At 40.0% G+C, this 22,864-nt stretch overlaps 1 protein-coding gene across 6 annotated transcripts in view; it reads left to right on the plus strand.

Moving 5' to 3' along the window:
* GRIA3 (glutamate ionotropic receptor AMPA type subunit 3) overlaps positions 1-22,864 on the plus strand; it is a 292,905-nt gene that overhangs the window by 190,091 nt on the left and 79,950 nt on the right. For all 6 annotated transcript variants that reach the window (XR_006340168.1, XM_043897856.1, XM_043897857.1 and 3 more), the window contains 5 exons: positions 5,920-6,081; positions 10,177-10,344; positions 14,899-15,003; positions 16,112-16,219; positions 17,582-17,788. Coding sequence is in view for 5 of the 6 variants with exons in the window: in XM_043897856.1 (XP_043753791.1) it covers positions 5,920-6,081; positions 10,177-10,344; positions 14,899-15,003; positions 16,112-16,219; positions 17,582-17,788 (750 nt within the window). In the remaining variant the exon portion in view is untranslated. The remainder of the gene's footprint in view (positions 1-5,919; positions 6,082-10,176; positions 10,345-14,898; positions 15,004-16,111; positions 16,220-17,581; positions 17,789-22,864) is intronic.

Here is a 22,864-nt window from a genome sequence, read left to right on the forward strand (position 1 = left end):
TGGGATTTTCCAGGCAAGAGTACTGGAGTGGGGTGCCATTTCTTTCTCCAATATATACACACATACATAGGTGAGTCACTTTGCTGTACAGAAGAAATTAACACAACACTGTAAATCAACTATACTTCAATAAAAAATTTTAAATAATCATAAAAAACAATAGACTGTAGCAATTTGTGAAAGAAACAGTATCTGCATTAACAAATTGAATGCAGATGGAAGGACGTGACTGAGCAACTGAGCACAAGAAGGCAGTCCTTCCGTGGAAACCTAGCGCATAGCTAGAACTTGAACCTCAACTTGAAATTTCTATAACTGCCTTTCATCTTTTATTTTCCCCTTTATCATCTAGATGGTTGAAGGTCATTTCTGTTGCATTAGGGTCTGCTTAGAGTTTTAGACAGACATAGTCCCATCTCATGGTCTCTATATATAGATGAATAAGATATCTTAAAATAATCACACAGGTCAAGAAAGTGAACCAGGAGCCAGCCAACTCCTCCCCTGAATCTGGACATTCCTCCTAACTTCCCCTATCATACCAGAATACTCCTTGCCACCATCATTTTTTCCCCTATTTTATATACCCTGACCTCCATAAACCTTATTAAAAAACTGATTGTAAAAAAAAAAAGAAAAAAAAACTGATTGTAATAGGTTTAGCCATCCAGCACCAATCTCTAACAGTTGCTTTCTTGTTCAGTCGTGTCCAGCTTTTTGCGACTCCATGGACTATAGCCCGCCAGGCTCCTCTGCCCATGGGATTTTCCAGGCAAGAATACTGGAGTGGGTTGCTATGCCATCCTCCAGGGGATCTTCCTTATCCAGGGATTGAATCTGTGTTTCCATGGTTTGTTTTCATTTTGTTTCAGTGTCTTTATATGGCTTTCAGGGATACACAGCCTCAATATAAACACCATGAGGGGGTATGACCAGCTCAACAACTAAAATCTAGCAACATATTCTAGGAAAATGCAGTGTCTTAAATTTAGATAGCAGAGAAGACCAGTAGCCTGGCACCTCTTACTTTTTAGCCAGAATCCATCTTTTATTAATACACTATTGGTTCCTACCACTCCTCTTTCTTTTTTCCTGCCTCCTTATTGTTTGTTTGCTGGTCACTTTTGTTGCATTAGTTATTTCACTGAAGCTGTGGGTAGCCTTAAGCCCCAATTCTCAACTATGGTTTCACATGATAATAGACTCTAGAAACTTTTTCTAGAAATAAGCAATGGGATAGATATTGGAGGTGGACCAGGAACCAGCAAAATCTCCTTTCTTAGCCATCTCCTCTCTCCTAACTTTTCCATCTTTCTTCCACTGACTCTCCCCCTTACCATCCATGTTTGTTGATCATTTATTTTGTGTTAATGTCTTTTGAGAGGTTTTAAGAGAGTCAGTCTCAACTTTCCCACCTCGAAGACTGTGATTCACCAACCTAAGTAGGATATCTAACCAGAGGTTATGAATGGGTGAAATGCTTTAAAATAATGGGATAATCTCTTGAATCCAAATGTTATTATTATAATCTTTCCATTTCTGTGTCTTTGGTTTCTATTTGCTTTGTCAATAATTGAGAAAGATATGTTAAATCTCCAGTTTGATTTTTAAAACTAAATTTACTCCTATTGATTTCAGTCCATGGAATTCTCCAGGTCAGAATACTGGAGTGTGTAGCCTTTCCCTTCTCCAGGGGATCTTTCCAACCCAGGGATCGAACCCCAGTCTCCACATCACAGGCAGATTCTTTAGCAGCTGAGCTACAAGGGAAGCCCAAGAATACTGGAATGGGTAGCCTATCCCTTCTCCAGCAGATCTTCCTGACCCAGGAATCAAACCGGGGCCTCCTGCATTGCAGGTGGATTGTTTACCAACTGAGCTATCAGGGAAGACCTTGATTTTAAATATAATGATAATGGTATAGGAGAAGTAGGAGCAGGAGAGCTAGCCCCTGCCCCTCAGTCCATATTTCTCTCCTAACATCCATCTTTGTACACTTACCCCCACTCTTTCATTGATTCCATTTTCCTTTCTGGATGTTATATCATCACCTCTGCTGTATGTCTTTACATTGGTTTGGGGGGATCTTCAGCCTGCCTTTAGCATTACAAGTGTCATAACCATAAAAATCCAAAGATTATTATGGGATGCTGCAATGCCTTCAAATAGGAGAGGAGGACCAGAATCCAACCAAAACTGCCCTTTAAACAGACCCTCTCTCTGAATTGCCATCAGCCTTCTCTCTCTTTCCTCCTTTCCCCTCCTTTGTGTTATATGTCAGCTCTGCTGCATTAGTGTATGTCTGAGAAGGCTATAGAAAGAATCAAGCTTTAATTTTTACAATCCTGTGGACTGTCAGTGGCATTTGAATCATGTAATTTAACAGTAGTTGATACCAAAAGAAAATCTTTTTTTAAAAAGTGTTAGAAATAGAAGGACAATCAAGCGTCAATCAACTCCTGCCTTTTAGCCAGAAGAGCTTTCTTTATATCCCCTTTTCTACCATTTGCCTGATTTCTCTTTTTCCCTTCTATGTCCTTGATAATTGTTGGTTAGCTCTGCTGCATTTGTGTTTTTTTCAGAGGGATTAGGAAAAATCCAGCCTTGATTATCTCAACCTTGAGAACTGTGACTCACTGCATCTAAATGCTGGGCACCGGGGCAACATTCAAGCTGTAGAATCTGATAAGAGATCACAAACCAACTGTACACAAATAGGACAGAAGCAGAGTTAGGACCAGGAGCCAGCCTACTTTTGCCCTTTAGCAGCAAGATCTCTCCTTTCATCTTCCTAAAAATCTATTACCTCCTTTTTTTGTTTGTTTTTTTGTATTATTTTGTTTTGTTCTTGGCCATACTGTGCAGCTTGTGGGATCTTAGTTCCTCGACCAGGGATCAAACCTGTGCCCCTTTGCAGTGGAAGCACAGAGTATTAACCACTGGACCACTAGGGGAAACCCCTCTCCTTTCTTTTTCTACCATACTTCTCTCTCCATTTTGTCCATGGGGCTGTGTTAGGCTTTCTGCCCATGTGGATGGGTAAGCCCTCAGGGCAGCTGGCAAGAGCTAATGTTGTGGAGGCCTTGCCAGATGAACAAACCATTTGAGGTAACCTTCCCCTGGGTTGATTTGTGCTACTGAGGAGGCATTCCAGGCTATTCCAGTCTGAGAAGTGCCAGAACGTAATCCCAGCTGACTGGGATTACATGGGCTGACTGAGAAACTTCTAGGTCCTCAGTGATATGGTTGCTGTGAGGTAGAAACATGAGTGCAGAGTGTTCTTATGAAGATACTTCCAAATTACAGTATGTTTAATAGGGAGGAAGACAGCCAAGTGGGAATACATGGGGCCTGTGTGGCAGGGCAAAGCCTTCTGGAAGTAAGTGGAGGTGATCGGTGAGGTAACTTTGAGTTGGACCACTCCTTTTAGTGTCTCTGCTGAGAAAAAGGTAGTGAGGTAAAATGTTTCTGGGGGGTGCTGTGGTGAGTAACCAGACTGAAGTGCTGGCTCTTATGCCTTAAGGCAGACGTGAGATTTCCGGGATCCTTTCTCTCGCCCTCCCTGTTGTTAATCCTGTGTTGCCATTTTAACATGCTATGGTATGAAGGAAATGGGAGTGTGAGGCTTATCCAAAGTATAAATGGCACAGGAAATACTATTTCCCAGGGCAGACTATGGCCATTGACCCTGGGGGCCAAGATGGTGGCAGAAGCTTTCTCAACCCTTTTCTTTCAAAGAAAGGGGCTCCCTCTTTCAGGCGAACGCCAGAGAGCCCCCACCAGCAGACAGATGGACAGTTGCTCAATGCTCTTGTGTAATACTTTTTAATTGGCAAATATGGTTTGGTACAGCAAATGACTTAAAGCCATTTGTTGAAGTTTAGTCCTCGGCTCTCTATTTGTACGTATGTTTAGGGGGTGAGAGTTGGGAATTGGATAATAGTTAGGCTTAAGCCCCATCTGGAGCCTCTGCGAGCCTTTACACAAAAGCAAGCCTTTCTGCTGATTGCTGTGCAAAGGGGAACAAATTGGAGAAATTATTGAGTCTTTGTTTATTTCAGGAAGGAGACCTTTGGGAGAAAACACATCCTAACAAGTTAATGTTCATTTTAAAAACATCTTGTGATCATTGGAAAGGAGGAATAGTTCTCAGTGATGCAAATTCTTTGGCTCATATCCCACTTATGAAAGGAAGAGGAATGGGGTGAAGAGTAATAACTGAAAACGCTGCTTCAGTATTTTCTATGACTGCCTTGTTGCCCATATTAAAGAAACACAGAATTAAAAGAAGCAGGCATCAGAATGGTAACTAGAGAGGCATACAAGAGCAGGGCTTCTGGGTATTGGTTACATTCATGCGTTCAGGTTGTGAAAGTTCATCAGCCTATACTTAAAGATGTATGCACTTTTCTATATGATTATTATACTTCAATGAAAACTTAGAATGCAGAAAAAGAAAACTTTTGAGAACTAGTAGGGATTTAAGTAGTATAATGTATGCATTTATCAACCCATTGCATGGTATATTTAAGATTTGTGCATTTTATTGGATGTAAATTTATCAAAAGAAAGAAAGAAAGGGGGGTTTCCCTGGTGGCTCAGTGGTTAAGACTTTGCCTTCCAATACAGGGGATGTGGGTTCAGTCCCTGATTGGGGAACTAAGATCTCACATGCATTGGGCCCAAAAAACCAAAATGTAAAAAATGAAAGCAATATTGTAACAAATTGAATAAAGACTTTAAAAAGAAAGCTTTTTTAAAAAAAAAGAAGCAGCAGAAGAAGGAAGGAAAGGAAGGATGAAAACGTCAAGCACTGAACTCCAGTTAATGACCTACATGCTGAAGTCTTTGGTATGAAGTATTCTAACATCTGCAACTTTCTTTGAAAAGCATCCAAACAATGAAATGGATTGATGGATGGATAGAAAAATGTTAATTGTGAAATCTGAAGTGACTACTTCATTTTCATTGTATAATTCTTTCAATTTTATTTTTGAAACAATTTTATATGTAAATGTTGGGGAGGAGAATCTAAAGGAAGGGGAAAGAATTCTTTAAATTTATTTATGAATAAAATATTGGCTCCAACCCACTGAGGACCTAAGGGCATCAAAAGCAACTAGCAAAAGACAGTTATCCAGCAGAATAGCAGGAACTCCTGGGAGAGGTGTCCAGAAAATAACAATGCCCAGTGGAACTGATGATACCCAGGTGAAGATGACATGATATGAACGTGAAGAGATTCCTTCAGGAGGCTTAGGTGGCAGAGACAACAGACACAAACTAGAACAAAAGAAGAAGAAAATGGTGGATGCTATGAAGTAGATGTCAAAACTCATTCATGGGCTCATGTGAGACATACCCTGGGGTTTGTACCATCACATACAACCAAGCTGTCAGTTTCACTCTTTGGCATTTTTGTAAATTACAAATGTTGAAATTACTCATCATTCAAATCTGAAAAGCAATCTGCTGTATTTGGCATGTTAGCTAGGGCCAACTTTTTCAACAGTTTCCAGTTATATGAGTCATTGTATTTGTATTCATTGAAGAAAGATTAAAAAATATAGGTAAATGAAAGAAATAAAAACATTCACTTAAAATTGATGTTTGTCCTTTCAGCCACTACACTAAATAAAAACATGGGCACTAAAATGGAAGGATGTATATTTTCTCCATCATGCCTGTAGTTTCAGAGTGCCCTAAGAATTAGTCTGTATCAGGGGTTGTTTGTTTGTTGTGATTTTTGTTTTTTGTTGAGATATAATTGACATGTAACCATGTGTCCAGGGTTTTTTTGATTGCTAAAGAAGGATCTTGGGAAAGGAACTTTCATTTCCTCCTTAGCATTGTAACAGATACAATGAGTAAGAATGCATGACCTCTCAGAATCACAGTTCTCTCTCAATCTCTTTCTAGGGTTTTACCGATATTTTGCTAGAAAGAGTCATGCATGGGGGAGCCAACATTACAGGATTCCAGATTGTCAACAACGAAAACCCTATGGTTCAGCAGTTCATTCAGCGCTGGGTGAGGCTGGATGAAAGGGAATTTCCTGAAGCCAAGAATGCACCACTAAAGGTAATGTTCCACAGTATGTAGAAACCTTAGGCCAGCTTTCCAGAGCATCTTAGTATGGCCCTTATATATTTATGGCCATCCAGTGGTCAAGTGGTTGTCCCTCATAAGTGTTTCAAGGATGCTAAAACACAACTGCAGGTGATGCTTCTGCATTTGAAAACTAAATTCGCAAAGAAAGAAGCTATTGAGAAGAAGGTGTTTAAAACCCAGTGTTTGGAAATGGTAGCTTAATTTTTTTTAATGAATTTCATTTTTAATATGCTTATAACTTACAATTTTACAAGAACCTAAATTGGACAAAGGGTGGGGGCGGTGGGAATAGGTAAGGAAAATTGATAGCCTGAAATGGAAAATTAGATTTTACATTATTGATGTGATTGCTTTGTGTTAATAAGTTTCATGAATCTCAGAACACCCAAGTGAATTAGGTTCTAATACAGAGTATGTGTTGCCTATGCATATAGTGAATGGAAATGTTTTCCTGCCTACAAAAGTATCTTTAAATAATTAGATTACCTAAGTTGCTCATTTTCATGAAATCAAGATAAGAACATTAAAAGCAGAAAGTTCTGCTTAAAGTGCACATTTTTCATTCGTGTTCCCCTATGGCTAGAAATCCTATTATTTTAAAATCAGGAATTAAAAGAGATAAATGGGGGAAAGTTATTCATGTTACACAAAGGATCTTTCCAATGAATTTTAAGTAACCCATTCCCTTAGTGCATTGATTTAAGTATGAAACAGACTTTAAATTCTTCCTTCCTGATACAGTGAACGCATGTATGTACCATGACTGTGGATCCTCGTGATCTAGATGAGGAAGCAAAGTAGAGCCAAGGTTCAAGGCCCTTCCCTAAAAAAGGAAAGAGGAGGGGACATTTCCTTTCTTGTGGTTTCGAGATGCTCATCCTCACATCTTTCCTCCCTGGGAAGAATACAATAAAGAGGAACATAGGGCACATAGACAGAAAAGAGATACATTCTGAATCACCCATGCAGGACCACCCTGTATGGGTCACATCAACATAATACAAGTGAGACCTTACCTTGTGCAATTGATATGTTCTAGAAAAGTTGTAAGTTATAAGTTAAACACCTTTAAAAAAAATAATTGAAGCCACGCAATAGTTAAGTGGTCCTCTGTGGTTGTATTGATTACATCATACATGCCAGATTTTTCCAGTGGCCTCATATGTTTCAGTAAATATGGCCACAATTCCTATGATAAATCGTTTGTAGCCAAATCTCTTTTTTAAGATGATGATTTTATTTTTTATTGAGGTACGACATATGACATTGTATTAGTTTTAAGCACACAACATAATGATTTGATATATATATATATATATATATATATAGTAAAATGATCACCACAATAAGTTAACATTACCACCACAGTTACAGTTTTTTCTCATGATGAGAACTTTTAAAATCTATTCTCCTCGCAACTTTCAAATATATTTACAAGGCAATATTATTAACTATAGTTACCATGATATACATTATAGCGCCAGAACTTATCAATCTTATAACTGGAAGTTTATACCTTTTGCCCATCTTCATTCATTTTTCCCTATTCCCCAGCCCTCACCTCTGGCAACCACTGTTCTACTCTCTGTTTCTAATGAGTTCATTTTTGGGGAGGATCCACATATAAGTGAGATCATACAGTATTTGTCTTTCTCTGTCTAACTTATTTCACTTAGCATAATGCCATCTGCCTATCAAAAATTGCAGGATTTCTTTCTTTTGATACATTACTGAGTAATATTGCATTGTGTTCTGTGCATGCATGTATATTTTTACTGAAATATAGTTGATGTATGAGTATATATGTGTATGGTATGTATCACTTTCTTTCCTTATCCATTCACCATTTGATGATTTGAGGGACACAGGTTTGTTCCGTGTGCTCACTACTGTAAATACTGCTGCAATGAACATAGGGGATGTGAATATTTCTTTGAGACAGTGACTTTATTTCCTTCAGATGTATGTCCAAGAGTGGAATTGCTAGATCATATGGCAATTCTATTTTGAATTTTTTGAGGAACCTCCATATTGTTTTCCACAGTGACTAAGCCAATTTACATTCCTGTCAGCAGTGCATGACGGTTCCCTTTTCTTCACATCCTCACTAGTGCTTACTGTTGTCTTTTTGACAATAGCCATTTTCATAGGTGTGAGGTAATACCTCCCTATGGTTTTGATTTGCATTTCTTTAATGAGTCAAATCTTTTTATGGGCTAAATCTGCCCATACATCTAAGTGAGCTTATACAAACATATTTTCATACAACTGCCTATCCACTGTTTTGCCGTCCTTAAATTTAGCAGGCAATAGGTAGAGGAAAACAATTCATTTAGTCAATATTTTAGGGGTATCTACAATCTGTCAGACACTATGTTAGGCACAAAAAAAATGGACAAGAGTAAAAGTCTGAAAAGGGTACTAAAGAGTCATTTATGCCTGTTCAGAAGCTGTAGAGGTTGTACAAAAGGGAAAGAAGACAATCTCAGCTCTGGATTATCCATTGGTAACTCATAATATGTATGATGCAAAATTCTCAGAATTTACTGAGAAGAACTGTTCAGGCTTATAAGCAAAACCCTTCAAATAACTTAGGAAAATGGAATATTTCAATAGATGGTTACAACTTTCAGATTACTTTGACTTGTAGTACCCATTATGGAACCTTGCTCTATATCAATCAGACAAAAAGTCTGCTTTAGAAAATGATGGACAATATTTTTGATTAGGAAATAAAATTGTCTAGAAATTAAAATTCTGATGCTTAATTTAGTCTATATTTTACGAACATTTCCTTTGGGGGCTTTTTTTAGATACTCACACATTAGTAAGTAGAAGCTGAAAAAGTAGAAAATTAAATAGCTATTTTGGCATGGCTTGGAGAGGACTACAGTAAGATTGCTGACAATTTATGCAGTCAGCTGGAAAAAAATCACTGCCATGTTGGCTGTATGTAGTGTGAAGATTGTTTTTTTCATGAGAGAACATATGTCCCTTGTTACTGTCATAATTGATATAATAAAAGTAACATGAGAAAAGTCAGAAAAGTAAATTGATAGTTGTAAAGACGGCAATGTATTCACTCACTCACAATTGTATAGGGACATACTATAGAGAGAGACAATTCCCTCTAGGACATTTTTAGCTTCATTTTTTTTTAAATCAAGGGTTCTATATTCTACCAGTATTTGTCACCCCTGCAAAACAGGGGCCAGCTTATTTTAATCATACTTTGTTGATTCATTTAATGAAAAGGCATCCACCATGTCAACTGCAGATAATCAAATCCCTTGTGTTAAATGACTGGCCTCATCCTTAGTAGAGCATGTCATTACAGTTTATCCAAGGAATAGACAGTAACTGTTCTTGAAATTGTTCTTGCTTGGAAAAGGTAGCATCAAGAAGTATTGCCTATGAATTGTCAACGTTATCAGATTTAAAACTCAATAACAATTGTAATTTTATACCATCGAAAACCAGCTTTAGATTTTGCTACCGCTCCACCACCGCCTCCCCCAGGAAACAAAAACTGATTTATTGCTGGTCAGAAGTCCCAGTTTACCAGAAACATGGTCCAGACAGAAATGATTAATGTTTCCCTCCAAATTAATTTCAAGCTGTCTAACTTAGCTATTTCCATTTTCCCCTAAGTAAACACCAGATCTGAATTTTCTATTAGAAACAGCAATAACCCAACCTTGCTTTAGGATATGCTATTTCCTCTCCAATCTACATATGCCATCCTTTAACTTCCCACATATTTCACTCTCTATAAAGGACCTGGCCTTTTTAGTAGTTACTCAGTACAAAACACAGCATTGAGAACAAGAGAGCGAATCTCTTGAGCCATTTGATCTTAAGAATCTTAACCGGTGTGCACATGAGGTAAGCTGCATCATTCTAGAATGGATCAAAGTCAGACTTGCCCAGAGAGATCCGTTGATTCAAATAATTGAGAGGGTGAGTTCATAGAACAAGAGTTGGAAATGAATGAAAATAAGGAACGAGGCAAGTTTGGAGAGCCTCGTTTGTCATGATATCTTGTTTTCCATATGTCCATTTCAGTACACATCCGCACTGACGCACGATGCAATACTGGTCATAGCAGAAGCTTTCCGCTACCTGAGGAGGCAGCGAGTGGACGTGTCCCGGAGAGGCAGTGCTGGAGACTGCTTAGCAAACCCTGCTGTGCCCTGGAGTCAAGGAATTGATATTGAGAGAGCTCTGAAAATGGTAATGCCCATAATGGGTAATTGGGGTGGGGGTACCTTAAGTGAAAGTGAAAGTCGCTGAGTTGTGTCCAGCTCTTTGCGACGCTATGGACTGTAGCCCACCAGGCTTCTCTTCCTTGGAATTCTCCAGGCCAGACTACTGGAGTGGGTTGCCAGTCCCTTCTCCAGGGGATCTTCCCAACTCAGGGATCGAACCCAGGTCTCCTGCATTGCAGGTGGATTCTTTACCATCTGGGCCACGAGGGAAGCCAGGGGTACCTTGTAAAGACCCAAAAGGATCTCAATCCTGAGAAAAGACACCGTAAAAGAAAGAGGATCAGAGTCTATAGACTGTTCAAAGTATACAGAAAGATAAGCATCTATATTTATTCATCAAAATCTAGGCATCTAAAACTAGAAGGTTCTTCCTTGAAGCTTGAGAAATGGTATCAGTAAATTTAGGGCAAATGAATATTTAGTTCTGTACTACAGTGTGGAGAGTAAGTCAAGCTCAATATCCTTGAAAGTTGCGGATTGAACATGAAAATGGCTTTCCAAAAATTCAGGCTTTCCAGAAAATGACATTACTTAGGGGGACTAGAGTATTCTCTAGGAAGCTCCTAATTTCAAGGTAGACGTTACTGGCATCCTGACTTATCAGCCAATTATTAGCCTGGATGGACTGTGGAATAGAGCCAGTGTGATAGTGTTTCTATTATCAAAAAGAACCTGTAATACTATATTCTACAAGGTGAGAGGCAGGAATACGATCCCGTTTTACGTCTACTTAAGAGGCTTTTCACCAATGCCTTAGAGAAAAATCCTAAAGAAAAGTACAAGGAATCAATGGCTAGACAGTCAAATAGGTCATTTGTTTTTAGTAGTTACTGGGTGGGAGAGCATTTCAGGCTTTCAGCAGTATCCTTTGAACAGATTCCGTTATTCACACTAGGAGGAGCATCACCCATTCAGTGCAGCTTTCCAAGCAAAAGATCTTTCCTGAATATTTTGCTTTATGCTACATACACCTTCTTGCATTAAAATGAGCCTTCAGCAGTACAAGACTCTCTTATTTCTCCTTCTTTAATTATCCTGATGTTTGGAATATCCAAATCAACAAAGAGATCAACAATGATAAGAGAATTCTGTGCACAACCCAGCAACGAAGAGTCTGTAATGGCCTCATGATATACACCATTTTGTGTAGTTGGCTCTCTTACTGCTGCCTTCAATTTGCCAAGTTGGAAGCATTCAATCAAAAAGGGTTAGTAGCCCCTGTGTGTCTCTCCAAGAAAGAGATATGACTCATTCTCCCATCATGCAGATTTTTATGTCATTATGTCAGTTCCCTAACAAATGCCCTGAGTGTAGTTTTATGGAGGTAGCACTGCACAATTTTTGAAGAGCAGTTAATTAAATTCAACCTTCATAGCTGTTACAAGATTTGTATTGTCAGGTGAAACATAATGATGAGTGAAATATAAAACTCCCTCAGAGTGAATCAAAAGGAGTTTTCATCAACAAAAACCTCAAGGGGCAAGTGCCAGCATCTCCAATTGACTCCCCATTCATGACACAATTGACTCTCTTCCCCCAATACAAAACTAACTACCAGAGTGAAGGATGAGAAATGAATTTGGCAAGACAAAAATTAGACTGATCATATTATGGCACAAATTGTTTCTGAATGTCTGACTCACTGATAAAGCTCAAGCTGTAAGCCAGGTAAGTAACCTTCCTCCCCAGGCCCTCATGATCAGACACTCAATGGGAAGGATGTTTTTCCTCTTTCCATAGGCCAGCCTATGGCTTCAGAGGGGCTGCATAGTATCAGCTTCTTCCCAAAGTACCTGTTACCTTGTGACAAATGATTGGTTTTCACAGAACTGCTAGAGAGGATGGCCTAAAAAGCACTAAAGACTTTACCATATTAAAAGAAATTCCATTTTATTTAAGTTAATTAAAAGTGAGAATGCATGATGTAAAAGCATCCCTCATTGTGACTAGCACATAGTTGTTGCTCAATCAATCATTCTCTTCCTTCAAAGAAATCTGGCAAACAAAATCATTGCCTGACAGAGGCTCCGAAGGGGCCTGTTTTAATGAATAAATAATCACACCATTCATTTAGCAAATATTTACTGAGTACCAACAACTATGTATCAGGCTCCAAGTTAATATGCAAACATGAAATAATATGAGGGAACTCATATTTAAATTGCTAATATGTAAAGAAGTGCTTTTGAAAACCTTACAGCCACTTGCAGATCAGGTAATGATTATCCTTACAATCTACCAACAGTACAAAGACTAGCCTTAGTGTGGTCTACTGAAATATGTCACAATTCTAAGTCATTGAAAATTGTCCACTGGTTCAGTAAGCATTTATTGAACCCCTGCTTTATCCCAGGCTCTGGATTCGTTGCCAAGAACACAGAAAAAGAGTGCCTTTCCATCTTTAGATGCTCCCAGTCTAGCAGGGGAGGCGGAAATACATAGATGATTTAAATGTTATGGTGAAGTTCCACATGGAGTGCTATGAGAACCCAGAGGAGAAGCACCTAATATAGCCTGAGGTGCAGGGTGGAGAGGATTGGGAAACTGTCACTGACATTCATATCCTTAAAAATAGACTTCTCTCTGAGTGGTAGTCCAATTCAACTTGTGCTTACCAAAAGTTCTAATCAGTCTAGGCTGTTGTCCAGTTTGCAGATCATGCTCAGATAGGCTGAATCTTTAGAAATATACAATTCTTAATGAGACTGGAAGCCTTTGCTATTTTCAGCAATGAAGGATTTCCTTAATACGTTCCTCTGCCAGTGTCTCTACCCTAGCTATCTCCTCTCCCAGAGTTCAATGCTCAAAATAGAGTGTAAAGAACCCTTCATGCATCACAGACCCATCCCTCATGCATACATCAGACCCATCCCTCAACAAAGAATCTTTTCTTTAACCAGAAGCATGATGTCACCTTCTCTGCAAGCCTGAGCTGACAGTAGTGCTTAGGTTTGTTGGGTCAGTAGGACAATCGTCTTGTCTTCAGGAAGTCACATGGGGGCATTTATCCTTCAACAGATATTCCATGGTCTCCTATAGGTGGTGAACAAGGCCCCTCCCTTTAAAAGGATGCTCACTACTATTTGCCATCAATTTTCTCTTCTGCCACACAAGCCTATTACCACTTCTGATCTGCTTAACAAACAGCTTGTCATTTTTCTATAAGTGATGAAAAAGTATTCCGTCCTCTCATCGTGGGAGAATAAGACAGATTCTTTTTCTCTGAAGCAAATTCCTTGACCCATACTCACCAGCTAAGTAATTCAAGTGGGTAACAATAATGCCGTACTTAGAGAAGGCCTTTCATCCAGTGTCCTTGAACTGTAAAAAATAGGTAAGGAAATCTCTCCACCCATTAGAGGTAGCCTCTTATTAGTTCATAATACGGGACCCAGACCAAGGAAAAATCATGCCATACATGCTATGTAAACCCCTCAAGAATTAGAAACAAAACTAATTTTGATTAATAATAATAATTATTATTAATAGAGCTAACATATATTGCAATGCTCAGCACATGCCAGACACTGATCTAAACATGACATATGGATAGCTCATTTAATCCTCCCAATAACTCAGTGGGATACGTACCACGAGGCTTTCCCATTTTACAGATTAGTACACTGAAGTACAAAAGCATTAAGGAACATCCCCAAGGTCATACAGTTAGTAAGTGATGAAGTTATGGTATGAATCCAGGAGCTTCAGAGCCCATGTGACTGAAATCAGTTTATGTTCAGACACCGAGAATACTAAGATAAGATAGTCACAGTCCCCAAGGAACTCACAGTCCAGAAGAACACATTATCCTAGTTAAGAATACTCTTTTGGATACTCTTTTCAGAAAAAACTAATGGTAGAAATTTCAAGTCCTTGAAAAAGTAGTAGCAGGGCCCTTGCTGTATCATATAAGAAACTGCTTGTCAAAAGAAAAAATTCAGTATCATATATTAACATATATGTGGAATCAAGAAAAATGATTTGGATGATCTTATTTGTGAAGCAGAAATTAAGACACAGATGTAGAGAACAAATATATGGAGACCAAGGGGGAAAGGGGTGATGGTGGGGTGAATTAGGAGATTGGGATTGACATATATATACTATTGATACTATGTATAAAATAGATACCAAATGAGAACCTACTGTATGGCACAGGGACCTCTACTCAATGCTCTGTGGTGAGCTATATGGGAAGGAAATGCAACAAGAAGGGATATATATGGATAACTGACTCACTTTGCTATACAGCAGAAACTAACACATTGTAAGGCAACTAGACTCTAATAAAAAAGAAACTGCCTGTCACACCACTCAGAGCTTCATTAAAAGCCATACTTACAAAATACTGGGGAGAAAATGGAGATCTGTGCAGACCTGATCTGGTGGATATAGCTCATTGGTTCGAGATAAACGTTCTCTAATATTCCAAGATCTGTCCATAGACCTCATTGCAAAGAACTTAGAAGGCAATATTGTGGTGCTATTTAAAAATTTTACATTTTCCCCTTTCTACAAGGTGCAAGTACAAGGAATGACTGGAAACATACAATTTGACACTTATGGACGGAGGACAAATTATACCATTGATGTGTATGAAATGAAAGTCACTGGCTCTCGGAAAGTAAGTAACCCAAACAGATATCCCAGTGAAAAATCTCTCAGAAAGTGATAGCCCTCAGAAGCAGGAAAATACGTGTTAGGAAACACACCCAGAGCAAATTCCCACACATCCTGTTTGCCTTTCCATTCAGTGAATAGTGTAGTGACAATGCAGAGCTGTCTTGTAATCAAAGTTTTCCATCTACACACTGTAAAAGGACTATTTCCCTCTGAGGCTGGTTCTTTAAAAGCAGTAGACTCTAGAGTTATTCACAGCTTCCTACAATACAGGAAGGAATTACAAATTTTTTAGCATGTTATTTAAACCAGGGGCCCCCAACCTCCAGGATCTAATGTCTGATGATCTGAGGGGGAGCTGATGTAACAATAATAGAAATAAAGTGCAGAATAAATGTAATGCACGCAGATCATCCTTAAACCATCCCCTTCCCCCCGCTCCATGGAAAAATTGTCATTCGTGAAACCAGTCTCTGGTACCAAAAATGTTGGGGACCGCTGCTTTAAACAGACGCTGCCAAGATACACATGATTTTAGCAAAAGAGTTAGAAAGTAGGTAATCTCTCCATTTTGCCAACTCACCTACCAAAAGGACTCTGAACAAAGTACCTTTCTCTACAGCTAAATTTCGTAATAACCAATTTGCTTCTGTCATACTAATAGTCATGAGGTGGGAATTTAGTTTTCACTTGATAAAACCTTAGAACATAAAATATCTTGTACCACTTCTACAGGATACTCAACTGGTGGTTTCTCACCCCACCCCACCCCCCACGCCCCAGATTTCCTACAGTCCTAAGAAAAGGATTCTTCTGCTGAGTTTAAAGAATCAAAAAGCCTGATTATTCTACAGTAGGCTGACTTATTTTACCAAGTATCAGTAAAAGCAAAGCAGGGATGGGAAGCCCCAGGATGAAGGAACGAGCACACTTTGTGTGTGTGTCAGTGTTGTGGTCCTGGTGGGGGTGGCAAGACACAGGGAGAGAGGACCTCAATCCTTATAAAGCTCAAGCAACTAAAAAAAACTTTCATTCCACAAGAGCATTCGAATTTCAGGCAGCACTTTTTGAGTGAAAAATAGGCAACCAGGTCAAATGTCTGCTCTTTCCAGGCTGGCTACTGGAATGAATATGAAAGGTTTGTGCCTTTCTCGGATCAGCAGATCAGCAACGACAGTGCATCTGCAGAGAACCGGACCATAGTCGTCACTACCATTCTGGTAAGTATGGAGAACTAGGTGGGCTTTCTGTACAACAAGACTTCTGTTTTCTGAAAGGCAGTATTCAGCCAGGAGGAAAGACCTCAAGTTCAAACAGTGGAAACTTTCAACATGTCAGCTTTTGAAATATCTTGCCATGATGACGAAAGAATGTCATTTTTAAAAAGACTAAGAATAGGGAATTTACAACAGTCTTAGATGTCATTATCCTCTTAAACAAGGGCTTCCTAGGTGGCTCAGTGGTAAAGAATCTGCCTGCCAATGCAGGACACTCGAGTTTGATTCCTGGGTTGGGAAGATTCCCTGGAGAAGGAAATGGCAACCCACCCCAGTATTCTTTCCTGGGAAATCCAATGGACAGAGGAACCTGGTGGGCTACAGTCCATAGAGTTGCAAAGAGTCAGATATGACTTAGCAACTAAACAATAATAATCCTCTTAAATACCCTATACCATGGACTGATGCTTCATTTAGACCTGAAATTGAATACTTCATTGTGGGGGAGACAAAAGGAAAGAGCAGGTCAGAGCTCTAATATTAGGCTTGTCAGTAACCTGAGTTTAATGGTACAAATCGCAACTTCTCTGAGCCTCAAGTTGTATTATTTTTTAACTTGTGGAATAGGCATAATAATAGTCTCCTACTCATGTCATAAGATGTTTCAAGGCAATAGTCACCGTGTAAAGCTTTTCTGAAAAATTTAAAGCACTATTGAGATTTGAAATAATATTTTATTTTGAAATGTTTTTCTAAAAATGTTTCATTTCTGAATGAAGTCCAAACCCAGATTGAAAATGAGTATTCCACTAGGTCTGAAATTGTGATTAACTGAATGGCGATTCAGCTAAAGTTTACCTTTCATTTAAGCATACAAATCAAATACTCACTTTGGGCTAGGTACTGTTCTAGGCCCTGAGGATATAAAAATGAATAAGCTACAGACCCTGACCTCACAAAGATCACAGTGCTTCCCTAGGGCTTGCCAGGGCTGGCTGCAGTTCTGACATGGTAAATCCCAAGAAATCAAAGGCAGTTCACCTTCATGTAACTGTGGGAAATACCTCTGTCCAATTTGACTAAATCAAAGACTCTCTAGGTGGAAACTGATTCTTCTCTCAAACCCTCAAAAAGGACTTACATCCTTCTCTACTTCTTTAAATCATTGATTAAGGACTCCAAGGAATATGTGCCCCCATGAATGGTTGATCGAGGCTCTTCTGCTTATTAAGCAAACATTTTTAAAAGCTCTCTTAACAAGCCAAACCTCAATAGCCACAGGGAAACAAAACTTCATTATTACATTTATTATCTCTTAGAAAAATGTATAGGAGTAACCCATTGATCTTTCTTCTGGTCCCAAAGGAATCACCATATGTAATGTATAAGAAGAACCATGAGCAACTGGAAGGAAATGAGCGATATGAAGGCTATTGTGTAGATTTAGCCTATGAAATAGCCAAACATGTAAGGATCAAATACAAATTGTCCATTGTCGGTGATGGGAAATATGGTGCAAGGGATCCGGAGACTAAGATATGGAATGGCATGGTTGGGGAACTCGTCTATGGGGTAAGTTTTTTCCACTCTGGTTTCATTTACTTCTATGCCTTCCAACTAACCAAGATAGATGAATTTAATTTTCAAGTGCAATGCTTGTATCATCTTCATATGGCCTGTACGCAAAACATTTCATTCTACAGTTGAATTCTGTAAAGATAGCTTGTCAATAGCATCCTTTGGGCGACAGGTTTATTTTACTAAAAGGAAAGAAGAATTGGGGAACTTTATTTGGCAACATTAAGTACAGCCTTCCCTCTACTGAATATCTGTGCCTTGTGTGTTTCCTGTCTCAGGCAGCAGAATCACCACCCACTTAGTTGCCTAAACAAGCAGATTATCTTTCCTCATTACTCCCCTCATATCCAGCCAGTCACCATGTCCTTTCTTTTCTACTCTCCTGGCTGTCAAATCCAGATATACTTCCCAGTCCCATCGTCATCATCTTAGTTATGGTTCTTACCATTTGACAGTCTTTACTTGGCTTGCCTGCCTCTGCTCTTACCCTGGCCAATCAAATCTGCATTATTGTGACTTCTCACTTTAGAAATCAGGAAAAAATTCAAATTCCTTAGCATGGCAAAGAAGGCAGTTTGTCTTCCGGCCCCTACCTACCTCTCTGGCTTCATCTGGTCCTCTTCCTCCTTCACACTCAATCTCCCAGCTATAGCAAAATATGCATTGTTCCCTGAAGGCAGGCCTGAGAGTACCTTCACCTCTCTTCAGCTGGCTACTGCCACCTCCAGTTCTTCAGAATTCAGAGATGTCAACTCTTTCAGGAAGGCTTCCCTAATCCCACTTACCCATCTTCGGTATGGTTAGCTGCCCCTGCTTTTTGCTTCTTTATAGTACTGGGCTTCCCAGGTGACGCTAGTGGTAAAGAACCTGCCTGCTAATGCAGGAGACAGTAGAGACGGAGTTCGATTCCTGGGTTGGGAAGATCCTCTGGAGGAGGGCATGACAACCCACTCCAGTATTCTTGCCTGGAGAATCCCATAGATGGAGGAGCCTGGCAGGCTATACAGTCCATAGGGTTGCAAAGAGTCAGACATGACAGAAGCGACTTAGAACACATAGAACTTTTGAATCTGTATTATGAGTTCAGCTGTCCCAACTAGACTATGAACTCCTTGAAGACAGAAGCCATATCTGGTTCATTTCAATATCCCATGGCTTGACACATAATGGAAGTCCAATGAATATGTTATGAATGAATTCATGAATGAACAAAATGGCTCTGGCAAGGGCTTGTCCATGGGTGAAGTACAGAAGAATTATACTGTTAGGGCTTTTTAAAGGAGGTGCAGTAGTATTTTCAGAGTTTCTCAGGGGCTTGACTTGAAAAGGTCTCTGATTGGGAATGACAGATCTTGGGCCATGCAGTGAGGCATATGGAAATAAGTGAAACTGGGCGTAAGAACCACCCACTGGATGACCTCGTCACTAGAAAACTAAGCCAAGTGCTGCCAGAGGTTTAGTTCTAATAGACAAGGATTACTTGCAATGACCGGTCCCTGTCTAGACAACAGGTTAGGGGAAGCAGAGGAATTTAGGGGGTAGACATTTGAGAAGAATCTGGCAAGAAGCAAATGTACAAGTGAGCTATTGGACTGAAGTTTAGGATAAGGACTCCAGCACTAGAGACCGAAATCAGCAGCAATAATAAGGTGTAGTTCTCCAATTGGAAGATAGCACCGGGGTCACTAGATAAGTTTTTGGAACAGGTCCTCAGGAACAAGCACAAAGGCCAAAGCTCATTTCTAAAAATAAGGGCCCGAAAAGGGAATTAAGGCTTAAAATGAGATTGGACCTCAAGCAACAAAACTAGGGCACCATCCTCCAGTCAGACCAGCGGCAAGGCAATCTGAACCTTAGCCCCCCTAGCTGGGAGGACTGGAGCCAATTGTCTCTGGTCTTGGGTCCAGGCTGGTCCTGGGAACTGGGGCAGGGCCGAACTGCAGATAAGATGCAAGCGAATCCAGTTATGAGAAAGAAGAACTTCTAAGGCCTACGAGGAAGGCACAGAGCACTCGTTAGGCTTCCTGAAGACCCTGAGAAGGAAACCCTGAACCATCTCTTCTTACTTTACAAGTTGGTGATCAAGTCTTCTGTTTCCTGCCCCTCATCTGCCCAACACTCAGGCTCCAAGAGGACCTGTCCTGCTCACACCTCTCCCCTGCTCCTTAGCACATTGCCTAGTACATAAGAGATGCTCAGTTTTTGCTTTAATGAATCACTGCCTGGCATGTAATAATGCCCAGTCAATATTCACTAAATGGAGTTCATGGTGAGAGGTAAACCTATAACAGTTTTATTATTATTATCAGCTACCATTTGTTGCATATTTACTGACCGCCAAACGTTGTGCCAAATGCTTTACGAGCATTATGTAACTTAACCCTCAAAATATTATTGACATCATTATACAGATGAAACAAATTGAAGCCAAGACAAAACAGCTTGTACTAACACAGTGATTTGAACCAAGGTCTCTGACTATGAAGTTTGTGTTCTTTAAGCATCACCCTCTACTGCCTAACAGTCAACATGTTGCAGACTCATCGCATCCTAAAAGATAGTTGAAAGGTATTGCAAAGGCCCTTGGTTCCTTAACCATTCTCAGGGGGGAGAGTGTTTGGCCACAGAAGCCTGGCAAGGAATTTAGGGTCTGTTTCTACTAGGGCAGAGTAACTGGCATGGACTCTACCAGCCCATCAGGGCTCAATTGCCAGAGCTCTCTACTGTCTCAATAGAAAGCCCGTCCTGCACTGTACATAGCTCAGTGCCCTCCTGGCATTGTACGGGACATTTAACACAGCCACGTGGAGCAAGGCTGATTTCCTGACATTGTTCAAAGATCAGTTTTTCCGTGCACTTTGCTTTCTCCTCAGACATGTGCTCTCTACGGCACCCATTTAATCTCCACATTCTCTTCCTCTTTCCAATTTGTGTATGTGTGAGTGAGGAAGCTTGAGAATTAGTGAGTTCCTTATTGGTTTAGTAATTCAGGAACCAGCTCTCGACTGCTGACTAGGTAAAAATTCTCCTGGAGGAGCCTACCCATGTTTTTTTCATCTAGTGCTTTCTACTCAAGATAAAAGCAAGAGCCAGGGAAGGCTCTTAAGAAATGTCTTCCTCCATCCCCTAACCTAGAACAAGTGTCTGGTGCTTCCTGGGATTATAATGCAAGGTGATTCCCAGGAACTGACTGCAGACCAACTTATATATAAGTGGACTGCCAAGTTCCACTTTCCTCTAAGGCGTGTGGCTATGAAAAATGGATGTTCTTCTCATACTTAGAGTGAGAGCTCTCAGTGAGAGAGGGTGACTTAAGCTGAGTGTGTCTTCCCCTTCATTTAGAAGTTTTCATCTTTCAGCCTTGAGAAGTTTACAACTTCTTGATCAATGATAGAAATGGAAAAAAGTGAAAACAGGCACTCATTTCTGGCAGGCCTGGTCTCTTATAGTTTGTAAGTTGCTTAAGAAAAAGAATGACAGAAACATACACACCCCTCCTCGGTGACTTCCCTGAGTGCTTAATAAGCAAAAGGATGGAGAACGTGAAAGTATTCCTTGAAATAACACAAACTACACAGATAGACCCTGCTTTATCTCTAGGGCATTTTCTCTTAGACTTCTAGTATGACAAACAGATCAGAGTAGGAAAAAAAATGAAGGCGAGATGAAAAAAAGCTTTGCAAAGGAGATTTCAGTATCTGCCATGAAGTCTCAAGAAAGAGTCAAAGTGAATTAAACTTGTTAAAGAAGAAAGAGGCCAATCAGCCTCTTTTCGGATGAATCTTAAGTGGTTTTTTTTCCCCACTCTAAAGAAAATCAAGTCAAGGTTGAAGTTTGGGCCACCCTGTATCACTAAGAAGGCTATTTTTGAAACAAGCGTCAGTAGGACACAATGTGCCCCCATTATATAAGCTCTTCAGAACATTATGGACTTGAAACTCTCCTCCTGCTTTTAGAAGTTTTGATTTTGAGCTGGATGTCTGTAACATCACCACACGGCAATTGTCCCTAGCTCAATTGTGGCCTATAGACTGCAAGTTTGCATGGCTCCTAAATAGCATGTGTTGCTAGCAGGGCTCTTAGATATCCTTTAGCCTACTTTCTCATTCATTTTACACAGAAATGTGGACACCAGCCAGGACTGAACATTAGAACTGCCCATTGGATAAACCAGGAAACCAAGGCCTGATATAGGACAGGAATGACAGGAATAGTGGGGATTGTGATGAGGTCACAAAACCACACAGCACGGCAGAGCTTAGACTATAACTCGGGTTTCATGACTCGTGGTCCACTGCTGTCCACTGAATCACACTGACTCAGTTTACTAAGTGTGTCTGCTTATGGCAAGATAATCCCACCTGCCTTCAAGGGGCTTACCATGTAGGTGAATTATGAGCTTTTCCATCTGAGATACTCATCCTATTTATCTGTAGCCACCAGGATAATGTAATACACACCTCTACTTATCACTTGAAATATTTGAAAGCCCAGGTAGGCAGCTGAGGGTTTCTGCCCTTTGAGAGGAGATATGCTCTAATACAAAAAGAGAGTCAGGACAAGGGCTAGAAGGAAATTGAGGTCCTAACTGACAAAATGACACATCCCAACGGGCAGCTGCCATGTTCCTTATGTTCCCAGCACTTAAAAACTAAGGAAAGGAAAGGCCAGACAAAATATTGCTCCTGTTGGCACCTCTGGCTTACAAGAGAGCAGAGAGAGCTTGGGGATGGAGATGGGGTGGACGACAGGTGATTCCAGGTCACTTCCCCTGAGTATCGTCAGACTCCTTCACCCTCCCAGGACGAATGGCAATTTTATAGATGCTGTTCACACTGACATTTCTCTCCCTAGGAGAAATTATCTCTGAGGTTGTCACTATCCTAAGATAGATTCATTTTCCATTAAGAAAGACAGAAAGTCGATCTGTCCTTCCAGCTAAAAGGCAGAGAAGCAAGGGTAAAGTAACACATGCCAAGTATTCTCGTCTGTTCTTCAAGTGATTACACCAGGCTTTGGCAGGAGGGCTGATGGTTTGATCAAAGCCCCCCTATCCTTCAGATGAGGCCT

Source organism: Cervus elaphus, chromosome X, assembly GCF_910594005.1.
Source record: "Cervus elaphus chromosome X, mCerEla1.1, whole genome shotgun sequence".
Classification (NCBI taxonomy): domain Eukaryota; kingdom Metazoa; phylum Chordata; class Mammalia; order Artiodactyla; family Cervidae; genus Cervus; species Cervus elaphus.